The sequence below is a fragment of the Aspergillus saccharolyticus genome (assembly GCF_003184585.1).
Source record: "Aspergillus saccharolyticus JOP 1030-1 unplaced genomic scaffold BP01scaffold_28, whole genome shotgun sequence".
NCBI lineage: Eukaryota > Fungi > Ascomycota > Eurotiomycetes > Eurotiales > Aspergillaceae > Aspergillus > Aspergillus saccharolyticus.
Genome location: NW_020290638.1, coordinates 247,979 through 268,488, shown reverse-complemented (window position 1 = coordinate 268,488; position 20,510 = coordinate 247,979). Strand labels below are relative to the sequence as shown.

At 50.5% G+C, this 20,510-nt stretch overlaps 9 protein-coding genes across 9 annotated transcripts; 6 read left to right on the top strand and 3 right to left on the bottom strand.

The window, feature by feature from the left end:
• Positions 1 to 129: 129 nt before the first annotated feature.
• On the bottom strand, positions 130 to 4,185 carry BP01DRAFT_393617 (putative importin 11). The gene is made up of 7 exons (XM_025578250.1): positions 3,738 to 4,185; positions 3,587 to 3,687; positions 3,394 to 3,531; positions 2,319 to 3,334; positions 1,790 to 2,262; positions 1,551 to 1,739; positions 130 to 1,500 (listed from the first exon to the last, which is right to left on the bottom strand). Exons 1-7 carry the CDS (start codon positions 3,900 to 3,902, stop codon positions 442 to 444), a joined length of 3,141 nt encoding a protein of 1,046 aa, XP_025429257.1. The 5' UTR covers positions 3,903 to 4,185; the 3' UTR covers positions 130 to 441.
• Positions 4,186 to 4,609: 424 nt separating this feature from the next.
• Positions 4,610 to 5,205, top strand: BP01DRAFT_345271 (uncharacterized protein; the record flags this gene model as incomplete). The annotated part of the gene is made up of 3 exons (XM_025573591.1): positions 4,610 to 4,706; positions 4,763 to 4,901; positions 4,961 to 5,205. 3 exons carry the CDS (start codon positions 4,610 to 4,612, stop codon positions 5,091 to 5,093), a joined length of 369 nt encoding a protein of 122 aa, XP_025429256.1. The 3' UTR covers positions 5,094 to 5,205.
• A 366-nt stretch (positions 5,206 to 5,571) lies between these two features.
• BP01DRAFT_375647 (ALDH-like protein) lies at positions 5,572 to 6,539 on the top strand (the record flags this gene model as incomplete). The annotated part of the gene is made up of 5 exons (XM_025576903.1): positions 5,572 to 5,612; positions 5,700 to 5,945; positions 6,056 to 6,168; positions 6,239 to 6,400; positions 6,433 to 6,539. 5 exons carry the CDS (start codon positions 5,572 to 5,574, stop codon positions 6,537 to 6,539), a joined length of 669 nt encoding a protein of 222 aa, XP_025429255.1.
• A 551-nt stretch (positions 6,540 to 7,090) lies between these two features.
• BP01DRAFT_417464 (acid phosphatase PHOa) lies at positions 7,091 to 9,053 on the bottom strand (the record flags this gene model as incomplete). Its single annotated transcript, XM_025579260.1, has 4 exons — positions 8,374 to 9,053; positions 8,258 to 8,319; positions 8,051 to 8,193; positions 7,091 to 7,998 (listed from the first exon to the last, which is right to left on the bottom strand). The coding sequence occupies exons 1-4, from the start codon at positions 8,557 to 8,559 to the stop codon at positions 7,091 to 7,093; spliced, it is 1,299 nt and encodes a 432-aa protein (XP_025429254.1). The 5' UTR covers positions 8,560 to 9,053.
• Positions 9,054 to 10,104: 1,051 nt separating this feature from the next.
• BP01DRAFT_425044 (pex2/pex10/pex12 family protein) lies at positions 10,105 to 11,887 on the top strand. The gene is made up of 3 exons (XM_025579728.1): positions 10,105 to 10,513; positions 10,586 to 10,849; positions 10,910 to 11,887. Exons 1-3 carry the CDS (start codon positions 10,205 to 10,207, stop codon positions 11,717 to 11,719), a joined length of 1,383 nt encoding a protein of 460 aa, XP_025429253.1. The 5' UTR covers positions 10,105 to 10,204; the 3' UTR covers positions 11,720 to 11,887.
• A 571-nt stretch (positions 11,888 to 12,458) lies between these two features.
• Positions 12,459 to 14,687, top strand: ilv3B (putative mitochondrial dihydroxy acid dehydratase). Its single transcript, XM_025573590.1, has 3 exons — positions 12,459 to 12,804; positions 12,870 to 13,083; positions 13,140 to 14,687. Exons 1-3 carry the CDS (start codon positions 12,643 to 12,645, stop codon positions 14,591 to 14,593), a joined length of 1,830 nt encoding a protein of 609 aa, XP_025429252.1. The 5' UTR covers positions 12,459 to 12,642; the 3' UTR covers positions 14,594 to 14,687.
• Positions 14,688 to 16,026: 1,339 nt separating this feature from the next.
• Positions 16,027 to 18,295, top strand: BP01DRAFT_301452 (RNA 5'-triphosphatase domain-containing protein; the record flags this gene model as incomplete). Its single annotated transcript, XM_025572030.1, has 2 exons — positions 16,027 to 16,474; positions 16,530 to 18,295. The coding sequence occupies 2 exons, from the start codon at positions 16,027 to 16,029 to the stop codon at positions 18,293 to 18,295; spliced, it is 2,214 nt and encodes a 737-aa protein (XP_025429251.1).
• Positions 18,296 to 18,756: 461 nt separating this feature from the next.
• On the top strand, positions 18,757 to 20,327 carry BP01DRAFT_358794 (40S ribosomal protein eS19). Its single transcript, XM_025575520.1, has 4 exons — positions 18,757 to 18,823; positions 19,363 to 19,426; positions 19,518 to 19,578; positions 19,663 to 20,327. Exons 1-4 carry the CDS (start codon positions 18,794 to 18,796, stop codon positions 19,949 to 19,951), a joined length of 444 nt encoding a protein of 147 aa, XP_025429250.1. The 5' UTR covers positions 18,757 to 18,793; the 3' UTR covers positions 19,952 to 20,327.
• BP01DRAFT_106746 (uncharacterized protein) lies at positions 19,999 to 20,422 on the bottom strand. The gene has a single exon (XM_025570289.1). It carries the CDS (start codon positions 20,340 to 20,342, stop codon positions 20,046 to 20,048), a length of 297 nt encoding a protein of 98 aa, XP_025429249.1. The 5' UTR covers positions 20,343 to 20,422; the 3' UTR covers positions 19,999 to 20,045.
• Positions 20,423 to 20,510: the final 88 nt, after the last annotated feature.

Sequence of the window (20,510 nt, the reverse complement as noted above, 5' to 3'; positions counted from 1 at the left end):
TAAGCTACCCCCTGCTACTACCTTACGCGCCGACCATTCAGTCCATCCAGATATCAATCAATCATAAAAAGCCAACAACGACCCCGACGGAAACTAATTGACTAGCCATTCATTCATTCAAACCATGTGCTTATCTATATGTATGAGGGGTATTTTAGGTAAAAGTTAAAGTCAACAGAGCAGAATGCAACACAGACACAAGGGGCTGGAAACTGAAAGCTGAGGGAGACAGTCTGGGACATGGGTTGGATAATGAATGTAGTAATGGCCCGGAAAACATGCAAGCAAGCAGGGCATCTGGGATGCATGGGAATGAAATGCAGTAGCAGACAGACAGGCAGGCATATGCAGACAATGAGTCACATGATTGGCCGGGGGCTATAAGGAAGACTTGAAAGGGGGTCTGAACGGACAGCAGAGGCAGGCGGAGGAGAGTCCTTTCTAGAGAAGCCCAAGGGCCCCAAAAGCCGCAACGACCTCACGATCAACGTTCAGCAGCCAGTCCTCCTGGAAGCGCTGCTCGCCTCCGCAGCCGACAATAACCGAATGGAGTCGCTCGCGGATAAAGTCCCGAATGTTGACCTTGTGCAGGATGTCCATGTCATCCCATGCGCGACGACGCTCGTTCTCCGGCGGTTCGTGCTCGTCATTTGCAGCCGTTTGGGCATTGTTCCAGTAAATGAGGTAGTCGTTGCCGCGAGGGTCGTCGGGGTTCGCGCCACTGGCGTCTTCGGAGAGCTCGGTTACGATGTCGGTCCACATGGTTATGTAGGACTGGAGATTGTTGAGAAGGTAAGCTGGAGGCTGAGAGTCGGGTCCGTTAAGAGTGAGAAGTTGAGTGAGGGCGAGGGCATGAAGTTTCTTTTGCGTGCTGCTGCCAATGTTATCGTAGTGGAGGAACCACTCCGTCAGAATCCAGGCCAGAGCCTGTTCCTCAGAACTGTTGGTGGCAGAGGCCACGGCGGAAGTGAAGATCCTCGGATGGGCAATAGCGAGACGCGCAAGGACGGAGAAATAATCTGTCTCAACGACTCCGTAGACTGAGGTTTGCTTGCGGTTAGGTCCTGTCGTTTGACTAGCATCGTAGGCAGAGTGGAGTCCCTCGAGGATAGCAGGGAGGAAAGAACTGTCGAGGAGGGAACGGGTGATCACGTTGTAGGTGCTCTCACTGCCACCGTCCACCGTTTCGGCGCCGCGGAGCATCAGCTCCACGAGGCGCGGTACGACACCTAGCCGCTGGCGAGTGGTGACTTTCAGAAGCGTCTCGAGCGAGACGAGGAGTGGGAAGCGGATACGATCACTGAGAATCTCCTGGGGGGCGAGTAAAATGTAAGATTCGACAATTTGAAGCGCCTGAGGAGCACTGTCCGTGGCCGCCTCTAGTATGGGCATTAGGGCGGGGATAAGAGACAAAATCTCCGGAGAGGCCGGAGAGGGCGTCTGCATGAGTATCGCAGCCCAAAGGTCGAGAGCTTCGTCGAGAAGATAGATGAGAGTTTCCTGCAAGTGTATGAGTATGATGGATTGAAACGGCGGAATGAGCAGCTTACAGAGCCTGGCTCGACGGAGTTTTGGATTAGAGGCAAGATAAGCGAGTGGTACCGGACTGAATCTTGTTTGAGAGAATGGATGAGGGATGAGAGAAGGGTGAGAATGGCCTGCTTCATCAAATGTTCTTCTCCGGAACTCTCCCAAAGAGGCGGCAGCAATGACAGGATTTGATCCGAGAAGGGAGCAATCTGGGCGAGATTAGAAGTGATCCAAAAACTCAGTCTATGGGTACACTTACATGATCTTCCATCTTAACCACCGCCATGCGAACAGTATCAAGAAGACCCATCCGGGTCTCTGACAGCTCCACTTCTTGAACAAGAGACATCAAGTCTTGAAGAATAGTCGGAGCGTATGGCAGGAATTCAGTGGGTGAGAATTCGAAAGGGTCAAGCACGTTCTTCAGCTGTCTACCAGCGCTAATGCGCACAACCAGATCATTCAATGGATCCTTCCGACTGAGAAGATGTTGGAATATCTGGTACACCGCGTCTCTGTTGAGCTCGCTCGACTTGACTGGAACCCACTGGCCAAGCAGAATAGCGATTCTTCTTCGAAGAAGGTTATAGCCTTGCTCCTGAAGCTGAACTTCCGGCACGAGAGTCCCCTGGAGGAAATTGTTGAAGTCTAGGTGTTGCTCTAGACTTGCTGCAGAAAGCCCAATGGCCGAGTAAAGTGAATCCTTTAAGAGCACATCGCGGTTTTCGGGGCCTAAGAACGCATCGTTAGTATATCTTTGGCAGCATGGTCGGGTCTTCACTGCTTACTTGCAAACCCGTAGAAGACGTGCAGTAAACGGGGAATGAGCAACTCTTTGAAGTGGATGACAAGGTCGAGGAAGAGCTTCTCCGAGCAGGACCGTATGGAGAACTCCCAAGCATCGGAAATATCCTCTTCTTTTCTCTCCCATTCTTCTGGGTCTTCTTCCCATTCTTGAAAGTCGTTCTTTCTGAATCGGAAAAATTGGGTGACTAGGAGTTCCATAACGCTAACGACAAAATCTTCGGTGAATAGTTCCGCTTTGATGAGCTCGACCGATTGTTTCTTCTCTTCCTTGTCCTGTGGTGTCTGGTATTTGAATGTCTGAGCAGCATTGAAAGCCATTTTTGAGCAGGCTCTGATAAGGAGGAGTGCTCTGAGCCCGGTCTTCTCCATTAATGACTTGCCCTCTGATTCTCCGTCAGCTCCGAGCTCACTGTATTTCTCACCCAGTTGTGTGACCAGGGTCCAATAAGCTTGAACAAGACGGATACTGTCGGGTAAAAGTGCAAAAGAGGCCGGGCGGTCCTTGGCCATCTCTACATGGAGCTTGGAGAGTTGCAAAAGATGCTTTTCAACAGCCCTTCTCAACTGCTCTGAAGCGGCTGCCGGGCCATTGACAAAGCCCAGGAACCTACTGAAATGGGAATGTGTCAGGACCCAGAATTCTCGAACGTCCTTATCCCGATTAGGGTGCTCAAAACCAGCAATAACCAGGCGTCGAATAACTTTAAGAGACACAAGGCTCTGTTCTATTGTCTCCAGCAAAGTCGTCTCATCGGCGCCACCCTGCTCTAACCACGCTGCCCAGGTATTCACTTTATCCACGTATATGCCACCAAGTAGATGGAATACCTCAGGCGCCACCGACTGGAGATTGGCACGGGTCCGTTGTAAACGAGCTGTCGACAGCTCCTTGATAATCTGCAGCAATATGACAAGGGTGCGGGGAAGTTGTAACGGATTGGCGCCAGGCTGGGTGGCGGAGCGAAGGAAGGCAATAATCGAGGAGATTCCGTCAGGCCTGCAAGTGAAATCAGCTAGCTGCAGGCTACGAGGGGAGGCAAAGATGAAAGAATATACCAGTCTTGGGGAAACTCATAACGCATGATCTTAGCCAGCATCAAGGCATTGTGAAGGGCAAGCAAAGGAGCAGGTTCAACGACACCCGCTTGGAGCGCCCTCAGCTTAATATGTTCCTTCTCCTCCTTCTTGATGGCACTTTCCAAGCATGTCAGCCATTGTATGTAAGCTTGAAAGATTGAGGCTAGCTTACTTGGTAGCGGTCTTTCGCCAATACTTGTCGATGCCGTTCTTCAGCTGAATTATGGAGAGGTATCGGACTTCCGATGGGACAGATTGGTCTAGAAAAACATCCTGCACAGGTAAATATTGGTCGTAACGACAGCATCATCTAGGGCCTGTACCTGAAGATATGTGTAGTAAAGCTCCTGCTTTTCCCAATTCTGGAGTTGTTGGGTACCCGTCTGCACCTGCTGCTGGGTTGAGCTCGCCGCGAGAACCAGTGCATTGAGCACGTTATGGGGCGTCAGCGGGTTGGCTTCGCCTGCCAACTCAACTATCGAAGCCATGTTCCGAGCAAAGGGCTTCGTCGCCGGCTATATGGCTGGCGAGTCGGGGTGTTGTATCGGACGCGTCGTCCTGCGAAGCTTGGGAGCTATTTCGATCGTTAATTGGACGCGGGATCGAGTCAGCCAAGACAGGAAACCTCAACAACTCGATGAGCCAAATGAAGGTAAGGAAAGCGACGTCCAGAAGTCCTGTCCTGTGCTGTTGGTGCACAAAGAATTGAGGTTGCGGGCAGGGAATATATTGTTAACAATGACAACAAGGATCAACAAGCAGTAGAGAAGCTCTAGGGCCGGTCACCTGCCTGACCCATTGATTCATCTTCTAACAATCTTGCGTCCCCGCCCTCGGCGGGACACTCCGGGCTGAGCGTTGTTCCGCTCCGGATAGCCCTAGGGTCCGACCCTGAGCGCTAGGCCTCATTGAGAGCCAGTCTTCTTAGGGCATGATACGGCATGAGATCATACACCCAAGTCAGTAGATCAGAGAGTCGAGGCAAAGGAGTGTTACATACCTATGATGTCTTATGATGCAATGCTCTTTAAAGTCGAGAGACCTGGACAATGTCCAAAAGGACATATATAAACCATAAAATCGCTGGCCTGTTCGATTCATAATCAGAATCTCATCATCCAAGCTCTATCCTCAAGAATCCCAATCATTCTATACCTTTTAACAGATACATATCCAGGCCATCAATACCGCAAAAATGAGCGATTACGACAAGGTTCGCGTGGCTTTCGATGCCGAGAAGGACTTGAACTCCTACCAGGCCAAGCAGGGCCTTGGGAAGAAGAGTGACTCCAGTATGCTATCTACCATGTCATCCGCTTACGCCTCATTGCTGACGTGATTTGCAAAGCTCTGGAATCCGGTGTGGACGAGATGGTTCAGAGAAGGTTCGAGACTGGTATTCGAACTGGCCGAGAAGCCAATGCTACGGGTAGCAACCGTAAACCCATTCCCGAAGATGAGGGTGGCAGCCGTGATGACCGCGGCAGGTAAGCTTCGGTCTCTCCTGACGTGTATGATGTTGAAGCTAATATAGGCTCTGTCCTAGACTTGCCCCCGCTGAAGCGTTCGAGGGCCCTGGCGGTCCTGAGGACAAGGTGAAGCTTGACTCGGAGCGTCGTCCTGGCGACCAAGACACTCTGGATATTCAGGATCTGAAGCGTGCTGGCCTTGCTGAATAAACGATTTAATGTTCCTATACCTGTAATGAAAATATCATGAGGCATGTGAAGAGTATCAATTTCTAGCCTCGGGAGTTATCCCTAGTAGACCACTGCTATTTGTACCACTTATACCTAGGGAAAGCAAAGTATGCTCACTGGATCGAAGTGTCACAGAGTATTTCTGACCTGTCCTAACTAAGATCATGACTGGGCCGTTGATGTTTACTTGAGTCTGACTTAGCCTGGGTTACACCTTTGCTATCCAACACCAGCCATGAATGTAATTCGAACCTTACTTACCGAACATGACCCCACCCCTTGAATCAAATTATAAGGTACAGCAATGGGTTGCCTGCGTGATCATTTACTTGGACCGATGCCATTCGGCTCAGCACTGGCATTGAGAACTAACGCTGTCTAGCACTGAACCGCACAATGACTGGCCCATCATAGGTACCGACGGAGAATTGCCTGTTCATAAACGGCAAGGTGAGGGATGTCTTACGAGGCGGGAAACACTTGCGGCCTTGAGAAGCAGTGAGAAGTCGCCTTTGGTTGTAAGGGTCCTCTGACAAATTCTCATGCTTGACCATTTTCCTGACCAAACTGATTGGATTGATGCAGATTGCTCCATGTGGTGAATATCCTTCATGGCTATGGCCCTACCACTGGCAATGCAATCGCGTCGCACATGGGCGTTCGCTGTCTCAGCTCCACCGTCTCCAGCCTGATAGACCAACTGTTCCAGGCCGCTGCGGTCAAGTCTAATCTGAAGACTGTACACACGGATCTAGGCGGGAAAACTCCTGCCATTGTCTTCGACGATGCGAACCTCGAATCCGCCGCTGAGCAGACGCAGTTTAAGGTGCAGTTCTTCGCGGACAGACCTGTATCGCCAAGTCACGCGTCTTTGTACATGAAGCAGTGGCAGACAAATTTCTCGCGTTGTTCAGGAGCTAGTATGGCGCTGCTGTCCCCAGATATCCGTCTGATACGGCAACGACTCAGGGTTCGCAAGCCGATAAATTTCAGTACGAGCGGGTCATGAAATACCTCACCACGGGCGAGAAGGAGGGCAAGCTAACTTTCGGTGGTGATGCTGAAGATGGAAATTTTATTGAGCCCACTGTGTTCGAGAACGTGCCAGAGGAAGCGCAGATCAGACCAAGTAATTGGCCCTGTTGTAGTGATCAGCAAGTTTCAAGACGAAGGGGAAGTCATTCGGAAGGCCGATGATAGTGAATATGGCTTGTATGCTTCGGTCTTTACCAAGGATACTGACCGGGCCATACGAGTATCGAAGTTGCATGAGGCCGGAACTGTTGGTATTATTGCACAAGTCCCTCTATGGCGAAAGATATGCCATTTGGAGGCTCCAAGGGCAGTGGTCTTGGTTGCGAAGGCTATTTGCGCAGTCTGGATAGCTATCTGGAAATGAAAGCTATCCTGAGTAAGACTGTATAGGCGGAGTATGGTCTTGACTACCTGGTCTTTCCTTTTTGATCTTTTCCCCTTGGGTGTAAAAAGCTTCCAGACTGACTTGATTCAACTTTTGATGAGAATATGTCTTTGACAGTTGTCCCCGTTAGTAGTGGAAATTTAAAATCAGCAAAGTAAGAAGTGGGATACCCTGGTCTCAATACGAAAAGAATCAAAATTCAGTTAGGCTGTAGTTTGGATCTCGTGTGGCACTGGATTTGTCATTCAACTCGTAGAGGGTAATGGCCAGACTAAAAATGAGTCCTATCGATAATGCTCTGTGTGTGGCCCAGTTCCTATAGTGCGATGTCACTGTCATCGATTTATCACAAAATACATACACCCGCAATTGGGTGGCCATACGTTCTTTGAATCATGACAAGCTACTAGTATTATTGGCATTCTCCTATCTCTCATTGTCACCATTCGTAACGTACATTAAGTTAAGCCTTCTTCATCGTCAACCCTTCCTTTATGCCCTGCTGAAAGTCATATATTCTTGTTCATCATATTTTTGTTCGAGCTTCTCGCATCGCTTACAGATTGCTCAAGAGCAAAGCTGCAACGGCGCTAGCGAGAGTGGCAACACCAGGCAGCATCATAGAGGTGCCAGCGTTGGCAATAGCAGATGCAGATGCAAAGGAAGAGGTCGAAGAGGAGTTAGAACTAGTCTGCTTCCTGGTGGCGGTGACGTCAACGTTGTAGTTGGATTTGGTATCGTACGGGAAGGGGCTGGTGTAGTTGTAGGTGGGCTCAGTGTTAGCAAAGTTCTTCTTCACGATGTCAAGGATGCCATGGCCAGCGGAACAAGAGCCATTAGTCAAGGGAACCGGCCACACAGAGGAGTACTTCGAGTAATCGTCGTCAGAGAGAGGGCCAGGGTAAGTCTCGTTAAGATGCAAGTTAGTAGTGTCAACATCGTAATTGACATAACCGGTCTTGTTGGCCACAATTTCGAGAATGTTGGCGCCACAGTCCCAGCGTCCAAGGGAAGGCAGCCCCCAGTTGGCCGAGACGGATGCAATGACAGAGTAGTGGGTGTAGAAAGTGTCGTCCTTGGTGCCCTTAAGGTCATCGGGAATAGCACCGCCCAACAAAATACTGAAGATCTTGTTTCCCTTGGAGTAGGTCTTGTCCTCGTCAAAAGTCAGGAGCAACAAGGTATCGTTCGTGAAGTAAGAGTTGTTCAGCAATGGCGGCACCCAGCTGCGCTCCCATTTGGCAGCAAAGGTGATGTTGGTGTCATGAGCATCATTAGTCATGTTGGGGGTGATGAAAGCCCACTGCGGCAGCTTCTTATTGGCCAAATCGTCCTCAAAGCTGGTAAAGTTCTTGATCTGGCGCAGGCGAGTGCTGTTCTGGGCAACTGAGTCAAACAGGACCAAGGGATTGTGCTTGCGCACGTAGTCATTGGCATAGGTGACTTGATTAGAGTAATTATACCCTTGAAAAGCCCGGATAGGGAATGTGTTCCTGGTATTCTCCCCAAGCAATACTCTTGGTGTCCAGTAAATCAGCGATGGTAGAGACATTGGCTGGAATTTGGTGAAAGTCATCATTGTCCATGCCAAAAGTGTCGCCAGAGGCTGAAGCGCAGTAGTTGGGCTCGGAAGGGTGGGTGACCGCATAGAAGTTGGTCCTATTTGAAGCGTAATGTTAATAATAAAGCTTCCGGTTGCCACTGAGCTCCTGACATTACTTACAGTGTGATACCCTGCGAAGCCAGCCATTGCACATTCTCATCCGCAGCGGCATCATCGTAGTCCTTCCAAGATACTCAGTGAGAATTTGTAATTGCAGGGATATGTCAAGTACATACAATGTTCTCAAGCCAGATTTGATAGAAACGGTTGAAGGCAAGACCCTCAACATTGGACACGGGAGAGTATGGTTCGGTGGTGGCAGCAGCTTTTTCGATCTCAGCCAGAGTAGGTTCGGAGACATTGGCGAGCTGGGCATACGCCAGGGAAGCTGTCGCAAGCAAAGTGGCAGCGGAGGACTTCATTGTGAATCGGCTTCTTCCAAGGCAAGGATATCTTAACAATTCCCAAGGGAGGAATGGTAGATGTAGGCTGAGAGATCAACGCTTAGTTCAGATTCTGAGGGAAGGGTTTCTGATTGAATATTTATAGGCTTTGATTGGGGAGAATCGTATTCCCGAGCCACGCGAGGCCATGTGTGATGGCCACAAGTTAGTACCTAGAAAGAGGTTCCTCAGAACAACTCGGAGAGAATAGTCGGCCGGAATCCGAAGCGCAGATTGAAGCCGAGTTGAACCACGCGGTCGTGAGAAGACGTTTTATTCGACAATTCACTTCTTGCTTTAATCTTGTTCAATCCTGGTCTGATATGCAACTAAGGTAACATCAAAGTCGTTCGATCCCACTGCAGCCCTCTCCTAGGCTGGCGTCCAGAACAATTGGAGTGGGTAATGGGAATCGGAGACTAGGAGGATAACAAGCAATCACTGGCCAATTCTGAACAAGATCTCCACAGTGATAGGATGTCTTGAGCATGGAGAACCTCAGGTATGCCGACGGTCGGGTTGTGTTTCATGAGCTAATTTCCAACTAGGACTAGTGAATCCCTGATGGTGGGGTAAAGTGGACGGACATCCGCAGCACGTGCGCCTGTGGCAGGCTCTCTGAGAGCCTGCATTCCATCCTGCCCGCTGCACTTCCTACTCACAGGGCCGCTTGCGCCTTTTTCTTCCACCCAGGTCTGACTCGAGTTTCTCACGAGGTTGACCCGTGGGCTGGAAACTGGCCAACCAACTTTGTCGAAAAACTAATGAGAGCATTCAAGCCTGAAAGCCAAGTGTGATGGGAGCTCTAGCTGGCTGAGTCTCGCCGGTCATTGCCGTTCGAAGATATTGACAACATGGATGGCTGCATCTCTAAGCTGGGTCCCTAGCTTTCGGTCATATGCCCTAAAGGCCTTGTGCTTTACAGTCTCTTGCTCAGGTGGACACTTGCACAAGGCGACCTGGACCATGTCTCCTCGATCGCAAAGCAGTAGCTATAACCATACACCCTTTGATTGCAGTCACCAGACATCTGCATGCAGATGTCCTCCAAGCCTACGGTTGAGACGTCCCTACAGTGCTGAACGATGTACCAGTAGAAGAACTTTGGTGACTTGCATTGTAGACTTCAGGAACCTCAAATTTTTGTCTTGAGATAGTTCAACTTGATTTCGCCTTTAGGTCTCCGAATCAACACGATGACTTGAAGGTTTGTACCAGTCAGCTGCATCACACCCTGGACCTTGAATGAATATATATCATTACTGCCAAGGGAAAGACTCCGCTGAGTGTCTCAAGGAGTTGTTGTCCAGAGAAGCCCATATAGGGCTGAAACTACGAAAGGAAGAAGAGCCAATGCTTCGTATCTACCTCGGATAGAACATATTGAATGAAGTTATGAACATCAATGGCATCCCGCCCATCTGTCTATCAATGTCACGTGCTTGATATCCAACCTCGGCAATTTCCCCTCCGATCGGAGGGCCGAGCGAACTGCTTCGCAGCATGAGCACCTCCGATAAGACATTCGGGACTCTCCTCAGAATTGCACTACCATCGACGCGACGTCTACAAGACTAGCCTTTCTACCCACAAGGAAAAATCTGCTTTTTACAATGATTCTGCGATGAGTTCTACAAACTTTGCCGCTGCTCAGGAGCGGGTTTTGGAACGCCGCCGTCTCCGTGAGGCCGAAGCTTGCTCCAGACTTGCCGAACAGCAACGATCTCACCCTTTCAATCATGCCGCGCTTCAAAATCTCCCATACCCTCTCAACAAGCTACCGTCGTCGGGAATCTCTATATGGAATGCTATAAGAGGCCGGGAAGGCCTGAGACCGGCTTATCGCGTTGGCCAGGTGGATGCCGAGTTGCTGGATGAGGAGTTACTGGGGCTGCTCAAAGGACAAGTTGGCGATGCATTGAAGTACTATGGTGTTCGTCGCCCCATCAATTCACAACCGCTCTTATTATGCGATAGACACTGATTATTGGTCATTTCTAAATAGCCTCAAACGCGTGAAGATTGGTCTCACGAGATCCAATTGGTCCTCCGAGCAGCTCTGTTCAAGCTCTCAATCTGGGATCATGATGCCTCGTATGGCGCGGCTTTGCAGAATCTGAAATACATCGATAGTCGTAGCAAAGGTCCTGTGCACTCGGCCCCTACCAGGTGGCAGAAATCTTTGTATGGTCTCCTCACCGTTGGGGGTCGCTATGCTTGGGGAAAGTGGGAAAGTTGGTTGATTGACCAAGAAAGTGGATATGATGAGGTAAGTTCGTCGAAAAATGGGATCACAGTCACGCCTTGAACATAGCTTATGGTTTTCCAGCCATCACGAGAAGTACGAATGCTCTCCCGGATGACTGATCTCGTGTCCGCAACCCACTCGATCGCCGCATTCATCTCATTCTTGGTATTCTTGGTCAATGGTCGGTACCGAACCCTGGTAGATCGCATTCTTCGCATACGCTTGATGCCGCCATCTGCACAAGCGAGCCGCGACGTATCATTCGAGTATCTGAACCGGCAGCTTGTTTGGCACGCATTCACTGAGTTTCTTCTGTTCCTCCTACCATTGGTTGGCATAAGCCGATGGCGAAGATGGCTGTCCAGATTATGGAAAAGAGCAGTGTCTGCACTCAAGTCAGGCAATGAGGATGACGAAGAAGCTGGGAAACAGGGTGAACTTGGATTCCTTCCGGAGAGAACATGTGCGATCTGTTACAGGGACAATAACCCTACTGCTGCAACAGAAAGTGACGCCTTTGCAGCTTCAGCTTTATCGGGAGGGATCATCGGATCTGCTCAAACCGATATCGCCAACCCATACGAAGCAGTTCCTTGTGGCTGTATATATTGCTTTGTATGCATCGTGCAGAAGCTCGAAGCTGAAGAGGGAGAAGGCTGGATCTGTCTCCGATGCGGTGAGATTGTCAAGAAGTGCAAGCCGTGGAATGGCGATGTGCTAGAAGACATGCGTCCCCAATCAAGTTCGGGTAAAATTGTGGGTTTCGCTATGGATGGCAATGCAGACACGGACGGCAACCGGAGGGGAAAGGAGTCAGAGCGACATGTGGACACAACGACCACATCGTCAGAGTTATCATCAGATGAATTGATTCATGATTCCAGCTGCTGATCTACGATTGAGAAGAACTCTGTCGAAGGATTAGACACCAAACAACCTGAATACACAAATTGAGCGGCTCTTGGTGCGGTACGAAGATCTGGGATGACCCAACGAGCTTCATATATTGACGGCATGTGACTTGTGACGGTGACTCAATTTAAGTAACTACCATTGAAGATACCCAGCAGTACATAGAATTGAATCTTGCTGCAGCGACTTAACCACTCCCAAAATATTAAGCTTATCTTCAGAGGTCGGTTCTCTTGCTACCTGAATTCAAGCACTGTTTGTGGGGTTGAGGAGCACTTCCCTTCATCGAGCTGTTCCCTACTCCAGTGGATCCCGGTGGAACTAGAGAATATATGGGCTGCGTGACGAGATTTGTCATCCTGGTGATCCTTAACTGTCAAGAATTCTGCCATTTCATAAAGCTTTTATAAGGCTTTTATACTTGACTAATTTTGACTAATACTCAGTATAGTTACCATATGTCTGTATAACGGCTTGTCATCTTGCAGACAGATCTCCACGCAACCCACAATTTCTACAGGTTCACCAGGGTCAACCGGAGTACACCTGTGGACGCAGACAAGCAAAACCTTTCCCATCATCCAAAACAACCATCATGACATGGTGGGACCCACTCAGCCGCAGCCGTCTTCGAATCACAATAAGATTGAATCCGATTACCGCTAAGTGCCGCGGATGTCGTCCTCCCCCCACAATCGGACTCTTCGCCGATGGCGGGGTCGCCGCACTTCCGATCGAGGAGCTCCCCTCATTAACTTGGACACGAAGCACAAATTTTCATTCCTGCATTGAAGTCTTGATCTACTCGCTACCACTCTTGCGCGACTTCAAGCAGAGCAGACTTGGGACATTTATCTTCGACCGTTTCAAAACATCGATTGTCTTGTTCAGCAAGCTCGAACATGGACCCCTCCAAGCCAGCCGTGGCTCCCTCTACTCTCCAAGAAGCCAAATACATTGAATTTCCAGCTCTCCCAGCGGATGCAAAGCATGAGGATGGCACTCCTGTGCTAAACAGATGGTCTTCGACTATCACAAAAGGTCATGACTTCCCTGGTGCCAAGGTTCGTCTGCTAAATCCCGATCACCTACTGCATAGCTTTGGTCGCTTATAGCATATTCAATCTAGGCAATGCTTTATGCGGCAGGCATCCCTGACAACAATGCCATGACGAAAAGCCCCCAGGTCGGAGTCGCGTCTGTATGGTGGGAAGGCAACCCGTGCAACATGCATCTTTTGGACTTGGGCAAGACGGTAAAGAAGGCAATCACAGACCAGGGCATGATCGGATGGCAGTACAACACAGTAGGAGTGTCAGACGCAATTACCATGGGCAGTGAGGGTGAGTGTCATATAGCGCTATGCTGGGAAAAATGTCGTTACTTACTTGAGTATCAGGCATGAGATTTTCTCTCCAGACCCGCGAATTGATCGCCGACAGCGTCGAGACCGTCACATGCGCTCAGTATCATGATGCCTGCATTGCCATTCCCGGATGTGACAAGAACATGCCTGGTGTAGTAATGGGTATGGCCAGACACAACCGCCCTTCGATCATGATCTACGGTGGCACCATCCAGATTGGATATTCCAATCTTCTTAGGAAGCCCATTAACGTTTCTTCTTGTTTCGAGGCTGCCGGTGCTTATGTATATGACACCCTGCGTCAACCAGACGATGGTGGTGACACTAGCAAGACCAAAGACGAAATCATGGATGATCTAGAAAGACATGCCTGTCCCACCGCGGGCGCGTGTGGAGGCATGTTCACAGCCAACACGATGGCCACGGCCATTGAATCTATGGGTCTTTCCCTACCTGGCTCTTCCTCTACGCCTGCTTCTTCCCCTTCAAAAATGCGGGAATGCGTCAAGGCAGCAGAAGCTATCAAGATATGCATGGAAAGGGACATTCGCCCAAGGGATTTGCTGACAAAACGCTCCTTTGAAAATGCTCTTGTCATGACGATGGCTCTGGGAGGCAGTACCAACGGTGTCCTCCATTTCCTTGCGATGGCTCGAACAGCCGGTGTTGATTTGACCCTGGATGATATCCAGAGGGTCAGCGACAAGATCCCCTTCATCGCTGACCTTGCCCCCAGTGGAAAATACTATATGGCAGACTTGTATGACATCGGAGGCATTCCGTCCGTTCAGAAGCTACTGATCGCAGCTGGCCTGCTCGATGGTGATATTCCCACTGTGACTGGCAAGACTTTGGCTGAAAATGTGGCATCTTTCCCTTCCTTGCCGGAAGACCAGGTTATCATTCGGCCTCTCAGCAATCCTATTAAATCCACGGGACACCTTCAGATTCTTCGGGGCAATCTTGCCCCGGGAGGTGCTGTGGCCAAGATCACTGGCAAGGAGGGGACTCGCTTCGTCGGCAAGGCTCGGGTGTTTGACAAGGAGCATTCACTCAATGAGGCCCTGGACCAAGGTAAAATCCCTCGCGGCGAAAACCTTGTCATTGTGGTTCGTTACGAAGGTCCCAAGGGTGGGCCAGGAATGCCGGAGCAGCTCAAGGCCAGTGCTGCTCTTATGGGAGCCAAACTCACCAACGTGGCCTTGATTACGGATGGTCGGTACTCTGGAGCCAGTCACGGGTTTATTGTAGGTCATATCGTTCCTGAAGCCGCTGCTGGGGGGCCGATCGCCGTGGTCCGGGACGGCGATGTCATCACTATTAATGCAGAGACAAACGAGATCAGCATGGATGTTTCTGACGAGGAACTTCAGCAACGACTGAAAGAGTGGAAGGCGCCGGCTCCTAACGTCACACGGGGTGTTTTGGCCAAGTACGCCCGACTTGTTGGAGATGCTTCCCACGGAGCGATGACGGACCTTTTTTAAAACCTTGAACGGATCCAAGTGAATCTATGTTCTATTCTTATTGTATACACTAATCCAACTCAAATGATCATGGAGACAGAGAAAGGTATAAGACTATATTCAAATGATCTCGCATACTCGAGATACTTTTCCTCCAGTAGACAATCGGCCTAGCCTTCCCATACCACATCTGGGGTTGAGACAGCTATGAACCTCTGGCTGAATCTGATACCTCGTCACGGCCTCGAATGTCTGAAGAAAATGCAGAATCAACTTATTTGAGACAGCTTGATGGTACAGGCAGATCCCAGTGTTGTGTACGGAGTAGATTAGCCTTCGATTGGCACATTCCTCAGGCATCCACCCGTGCTTAGTCAGACCACGGGATGCAGCGTGACGCCATGAGTGGATGTGAATCATCGCCGGCAAATTTGCGACAAAAAGAATCCCAGAACTCCTCCACGGTGTTGCTTCCGAGCCTCTGACAGGCCCGTTTGCCTCTGGTCATTCCAGTCTGTCCTCCGCCGAGAACCTGAGTTTCCCTTCCGAACCTCTTGCCTCTCAGCATTGAATTTCCGCTCCGCGGTTAGTGTGCATCTGGTTCCCTTTGCTTAGAGTTCGAATCGCAATTGGTGAGTCTTGTTGTAATCTGGTCGCATTTGCTGATCACGCAAGGTATGTTAGCTATCTTCCCATTACCAGGCCTGTATATGTCCTCAGTCCCTTGTGTGACTGACTGCTGGTCTACTTCGACACGTTGACTAACCACCATCGATAACTAGTTGCGACGCAAAGATCCATCGATCCTTTGCGACCCCGGTGGAACAACGCATAGTCTTATGTGATCAGTTCAGTCCTCTTTTGTGTCTTGTCGTCCAGGATTTGAGAATATTGTCGTTATCCGAAGTAACTGGTATACGAGTACCACTCCTTACTTGGTTTCGTTGAAAACTGGTGGAGCTGTCAGATCCTCCGGCGGTGCCTAAAGCCAGCCAGAAGACCAACGTGTCGGGCAACAGCCCCTCATTGGTGCATTCATATTTCGGGGTGCACTTAAAGTGGTTACTAAGAACGCCGGCGTAGGGATCGGTCGTTACCTCAGACAACTTTTCCAAACCGGCGCAGGTTTGTAGCGCGGATCCATCTCACTGTGATTGCCTCCATCGACCCGCTTCTTTGCCTCACTATCGGTCCAAAAGCGAGGCCTAGCTGCCAAGGAGGTGTTGTTCTTCCGGCTCCTGGAGGGTTCGACTCGCTTTCCAGAACGGATCTTCGTCACCCCCGATTCTTGGTCTGGACACTAGTCGGCAGGGGATCCCCGGCTCAGGGCGTTGGGGGCTTGGAGGACGGTAAGCGGGTAAACGAAGCTCTACCGGGGCTGAGGGTACCTTACTTCTGGCCAAATCATCAGTCATTTAAGTCTCAGCAGCCCACGGAAGGCCCCCTTTGCTGGGATGGATTCATCAATTGCACCCCCGAGCTCCCCTATCACATTACGTCCTGGTATCGCAGAGAGTGGTGCCCATCTACGCGCTTGGAACACGATTTACTCTACAGTCTTTCAATCTGGAGCTTTTGTTTCTCTCACTCAATTTCTTCGAATATCGCGTTATGACGGCTCATTGAACTGGGGAAAGATCGTGCTTCTGACTATCTGCATTGCCACAATGATGGGATGTGGGTTTATTACTTCCTTTTTGCGGCGCAAGGGCTGGAGAGCAACACCGGTCAAGAAGCGTTTTCGTCGCGCTCTACGCAAAGACCACTCTAAGCGATCTGCTGGTACCGTGACTTCCTCGGAAGATGAAGACTACGATAGTACTGGCTCCCTGCGCTTCGGCTCCGATGAGACTATCTTGGAGAAACGGGAAGCGTCTCAGCATCATGAGAAGGCTGAAAATGGTGAGTGCATTTGCATTGCGACTGCTATCTTCTGTGACTGACGGGTCCATAATAGCCCATGATACGGATCCTGGTCTATTGAAGAAACACTCGACATACCTCTCATACACAACATCCGTTGCGACCTATCCGTCCATTAGAACCTTCAACCGTCCCCATCCGCAGATGGACAAGCTTCCCACCAAACCTGCACCAATCCCACTGTTGGTTTTTGTGCATGGGCTAGGTGGGTCTTTAGCACAGTTCAATCATCTCCTGACGAGCTTGTCGAACGTTGGGCCTTGCTTTGGTATCGATCTACCAGGTTGTGGATTGTCGTCGTTCAAGCCAGAAACCTGGGATGCATATAGCGTCGAGGCATTGGCCGAGTTATTAGCGACGGCCATTGAGCAACACCGTGACAAAGACGCTGAGCAAGGTGTGGTTCTCATCTCTCACAGTCTGGGCTGCTCGCTATCTGCGCTGTTGGCGTCTTCGACCTCTAGGATTGGATCCACTCTGAAGGATCATATCTTAGGCCTCGTTGCTGCCTGCCCCCGTGCGACACCTCCACCTCCCCATGAGGTCACCCAGTTTCGTCGCCTGCTTCAAATACCCGGGCCGGTCTTTGATCTTTGGCGCTACTGGGATCGACGTGGTGGCCTGCACAGCAGCAGCGTCAACAGACTTGTAGGTGCGGCAGCTGACCCGGATACGAGGGAACTCCAAGTACGTTACAACAAGCAAAGCAAAACGCCGGTATGGCGTCGGATGGCTTGGGGTACGCTTCCTACCTACGACAAGTTCGGTAACCCCGTTGGGGGCATTCCGGGCGAGGCGGTGTGGGCGGGCGTTGAGGTTCCTGTATTGCTGGTGGCTGGTGAGGCCGATGCTGTGACCAAGCCCATTGAACTCCGAAAGATTCTCGAGTTCTTCGGTCAGGGCGGGCGGAGTGTTGGGGATGGCACGGATACCATTCCCAATGCCTCTAAAGTACATGACAAGGTCCCCTCATCCTATGATCTTCGGGCACATGAGGAGAGCTTTGGGCTCGAGGCGCAGATTGACGAGAAGGAGCTGACAAACAAGACGGGTGAAGCGACCCTCCATCGGCGTGCTGTGAAGACTGTTATTCTTCCAGCCCCAGCATCTCACGCGCTGATCTACGATCGGGCGACGTATCGCACCCTGGCCGGCATCATCCAAGACTTCCTCAACCAGCATGTTGACAACCGTCTCAGCATGGGATGGCAATTGCAATATCTGAACACTTCCGGAAAGTGGGATGTCAAGAATCTGGCCAAGTGGAAGAAGGTCACGCCTGTCTCACAACGCATTGCCGATACTTTCGTTGCCATGAAGATGCTGCGTGAGGTTGACGAGGAACACAACCCCGTTTTGTTCTCGCAGACGTACCGCGGCCGTATCTATGCTGTGGTCGATATCAGCTATGAAAATCCGGTGTACAACCCAGCATCGATGGAGAAAGGCGGAATCCACTACCACAAACATCCAACGGTGTCTAAGATACCTCCGACGCCGGATGAGGTTCGAGATTTCATTGCTCTGATTGACCGCCTGCAGAACGAAATCACGGAGGCAATGGAGAAGTCAGACAATTCGGCAGGCCCGCGTCCAGTGGTCGGAGTTCACTGCCACTATGGTTTCAATCGTACCGGGTTCCTGATCGTCTGCTATCTGATCGAACGACGCGGGTTCAGTGTCCAAGAAGCGATCGAGGAATTTGAGCGACAACGCCCGCCGGGAATTCGACATGAACACTTTATTGATACCCTGTTTGTGCGATATTGCGTTGGGCTGAAGCGAGCGCCCACGCTCTGAGAAGTGGCGTGCATGTGGTTCTGGCACTGGCACTGGCGGTTAGGAAAGGAATTGATGATTGATGACATGAATACCATAATTAGACTGTACATTGCGGCGTTTGTTAGGAATAAGTAATGTATAGAGTTTGCGTGCTCTCCAAAGGATAATTAACTACAAATTGCAAGGTGTTCGCGAAGTAGACCTGTTCGGCTAGAAGGCGGAGGAAGTAGATCAGGCATCCATATTGTTCTGCCTTGCAATGCGGGAAGCCACCAGTTGGTTGTAGCAGCCTCAGGCACAAACCCCTTAGGGTACGGCTAGTCCCGAACAGGCTAAGCGAAGCGCCCACAGCCAACCGAGAGGCACTACGAGCGCGAATGTTGTGTGCGATTCCGAAATTTCGAGGCTTGAAACCTGCCGACTCTCAACGACGACAACGACGACCCATCCTCCCACCTCGTCCCTCTCTTCAGCTCCCTCTTCGATTTCCCCGTTCGAGGTCCACAAGTCGCAAAAATGGGTGGTGTCACCGTTCGCGATGTCGACGTAAGTCGCTTCTTCATGATGATGATAATGGTTACGGGGAGTTGTCGGTCGGGGGCATGGATGGCATAATATGGCATGGCAGGGGCACAGACGAGAAACACAACGCACACAACCGGCAGCATTGTCGATAAACGCAGCGATGAGCACAATGCGAAAATCGATGGGACAAACAAGGAGGCATGGAAAATTCGACTAGGTGGAATATCGGGCAACACCGTTGTTTTTGTCCTGAGCAAAACAACGCAGGGCATGCGACGAGTAACCAGGGATATGAACGGGAACAAGTTATCGCGACGAGGCGAGAAATTCAGTATGATGCAGCACATATATCTCAAAATATATGAATCTTCAACGAGCAAAGTCGACTTGGCGATTTCAGCACAAACGACCAATCCCCCCCCCGCGAATGATCTCTCCGACTGTGTGCCCTTTGCCATGCCATAGAATGCTTGACATCCACGGATAAAGACAAGGCTTCGCCGCAATGATGTTTGGGGCAACTGTGAAACGGGTCGGCTAACGAATTTCTGATGATACAGGCGCAGAAGTTCATCGCTGCCTACTCTGCGTTCTTGAAGCGCCAGGGAAAGCTCCCCATTCCCGGTTCGTTCTCCACCACACTACGGACTGTGTCGCAATTTGCGCAGGCCATCAGAAGCATCCGACCAGCCAACTAATAAAATCTGCAAAATAGGATGGGTTGACACTGTCAAGACCTCCGCTTCCAACGAGCTTCCTCCCCAGGATGCCGACTGGTACGACTTGTTCCCTTCCTTTCAAATATCTCTTGTTTGCACCACCAGGGAGATCTGACCGAAGTCCCCGATTTCGCACTACAGGTACTACGTCCGCGCTGCTGCCGTCGCCCGTCACATCTACATGCGCAAGACTGTCGGTGTTGGCCGTCTCCGCAAGGTCCACGGTTCCGTCAAGAACCGTGGCTCCCGCCCCAACCACCACGTCGACGCTTCCGGCTCCGTCGACCGCAAGATCCTCCAGTCCCTCGAGAAGATCGGTGTCCTCGAGACCGATGAGGAGAAGGGTGGCCGCCGCATCACCCAGAGCGGCCAGCGTGATCTTGACCGTATCGCCAAGACCACCGTTGACGAGGAGGAGGACGACGAGTAAATTAGCTCCGCTGGATTTCGATTCTAAAATAATGAAAAAGTCCTGATGTTACCCTCCTCCTTCTAACCTTTCTTTTTTTCCTCTTCTTGATCTTTTAACTTTCCGACATCGGTTTTTGGGGGATGGAGATGAAAAGGAAAGGGAAGTTGGGGGCCAGGGCTGGGTCAACCATTTCCTCCACCTCACATCCAAACCATGTACGACATTGTCTGTGGTAGAAGAAGGGGGCATGAGGCAGGCAGGCAGGGTTTTCATGGAAATTTATTTTCGAATGAAGGAGTGGCTTTTTTCCAAGGAGGGGCAGCAAGCATCTCGAAGATTGAACAAAGACTAAGAACAAGAAAGCGAGAGGATGAACTGAATGATGGTTTTTTTTATTTTTTTCTGACATATATCTTCCTTCAACCTCGAATTCAGTTGTTCATGCCGGGCATTGCAATTGGCCAGTCGTCTTTACTTGCTTGACACAGTGTCGTGTGTGAGTTTCGCTCGAAGGCAGTAGCTGTAGGCAATAGGTTTTAGTATGAGGAAGCTTGATCGCGGACATTTGTTTACCACC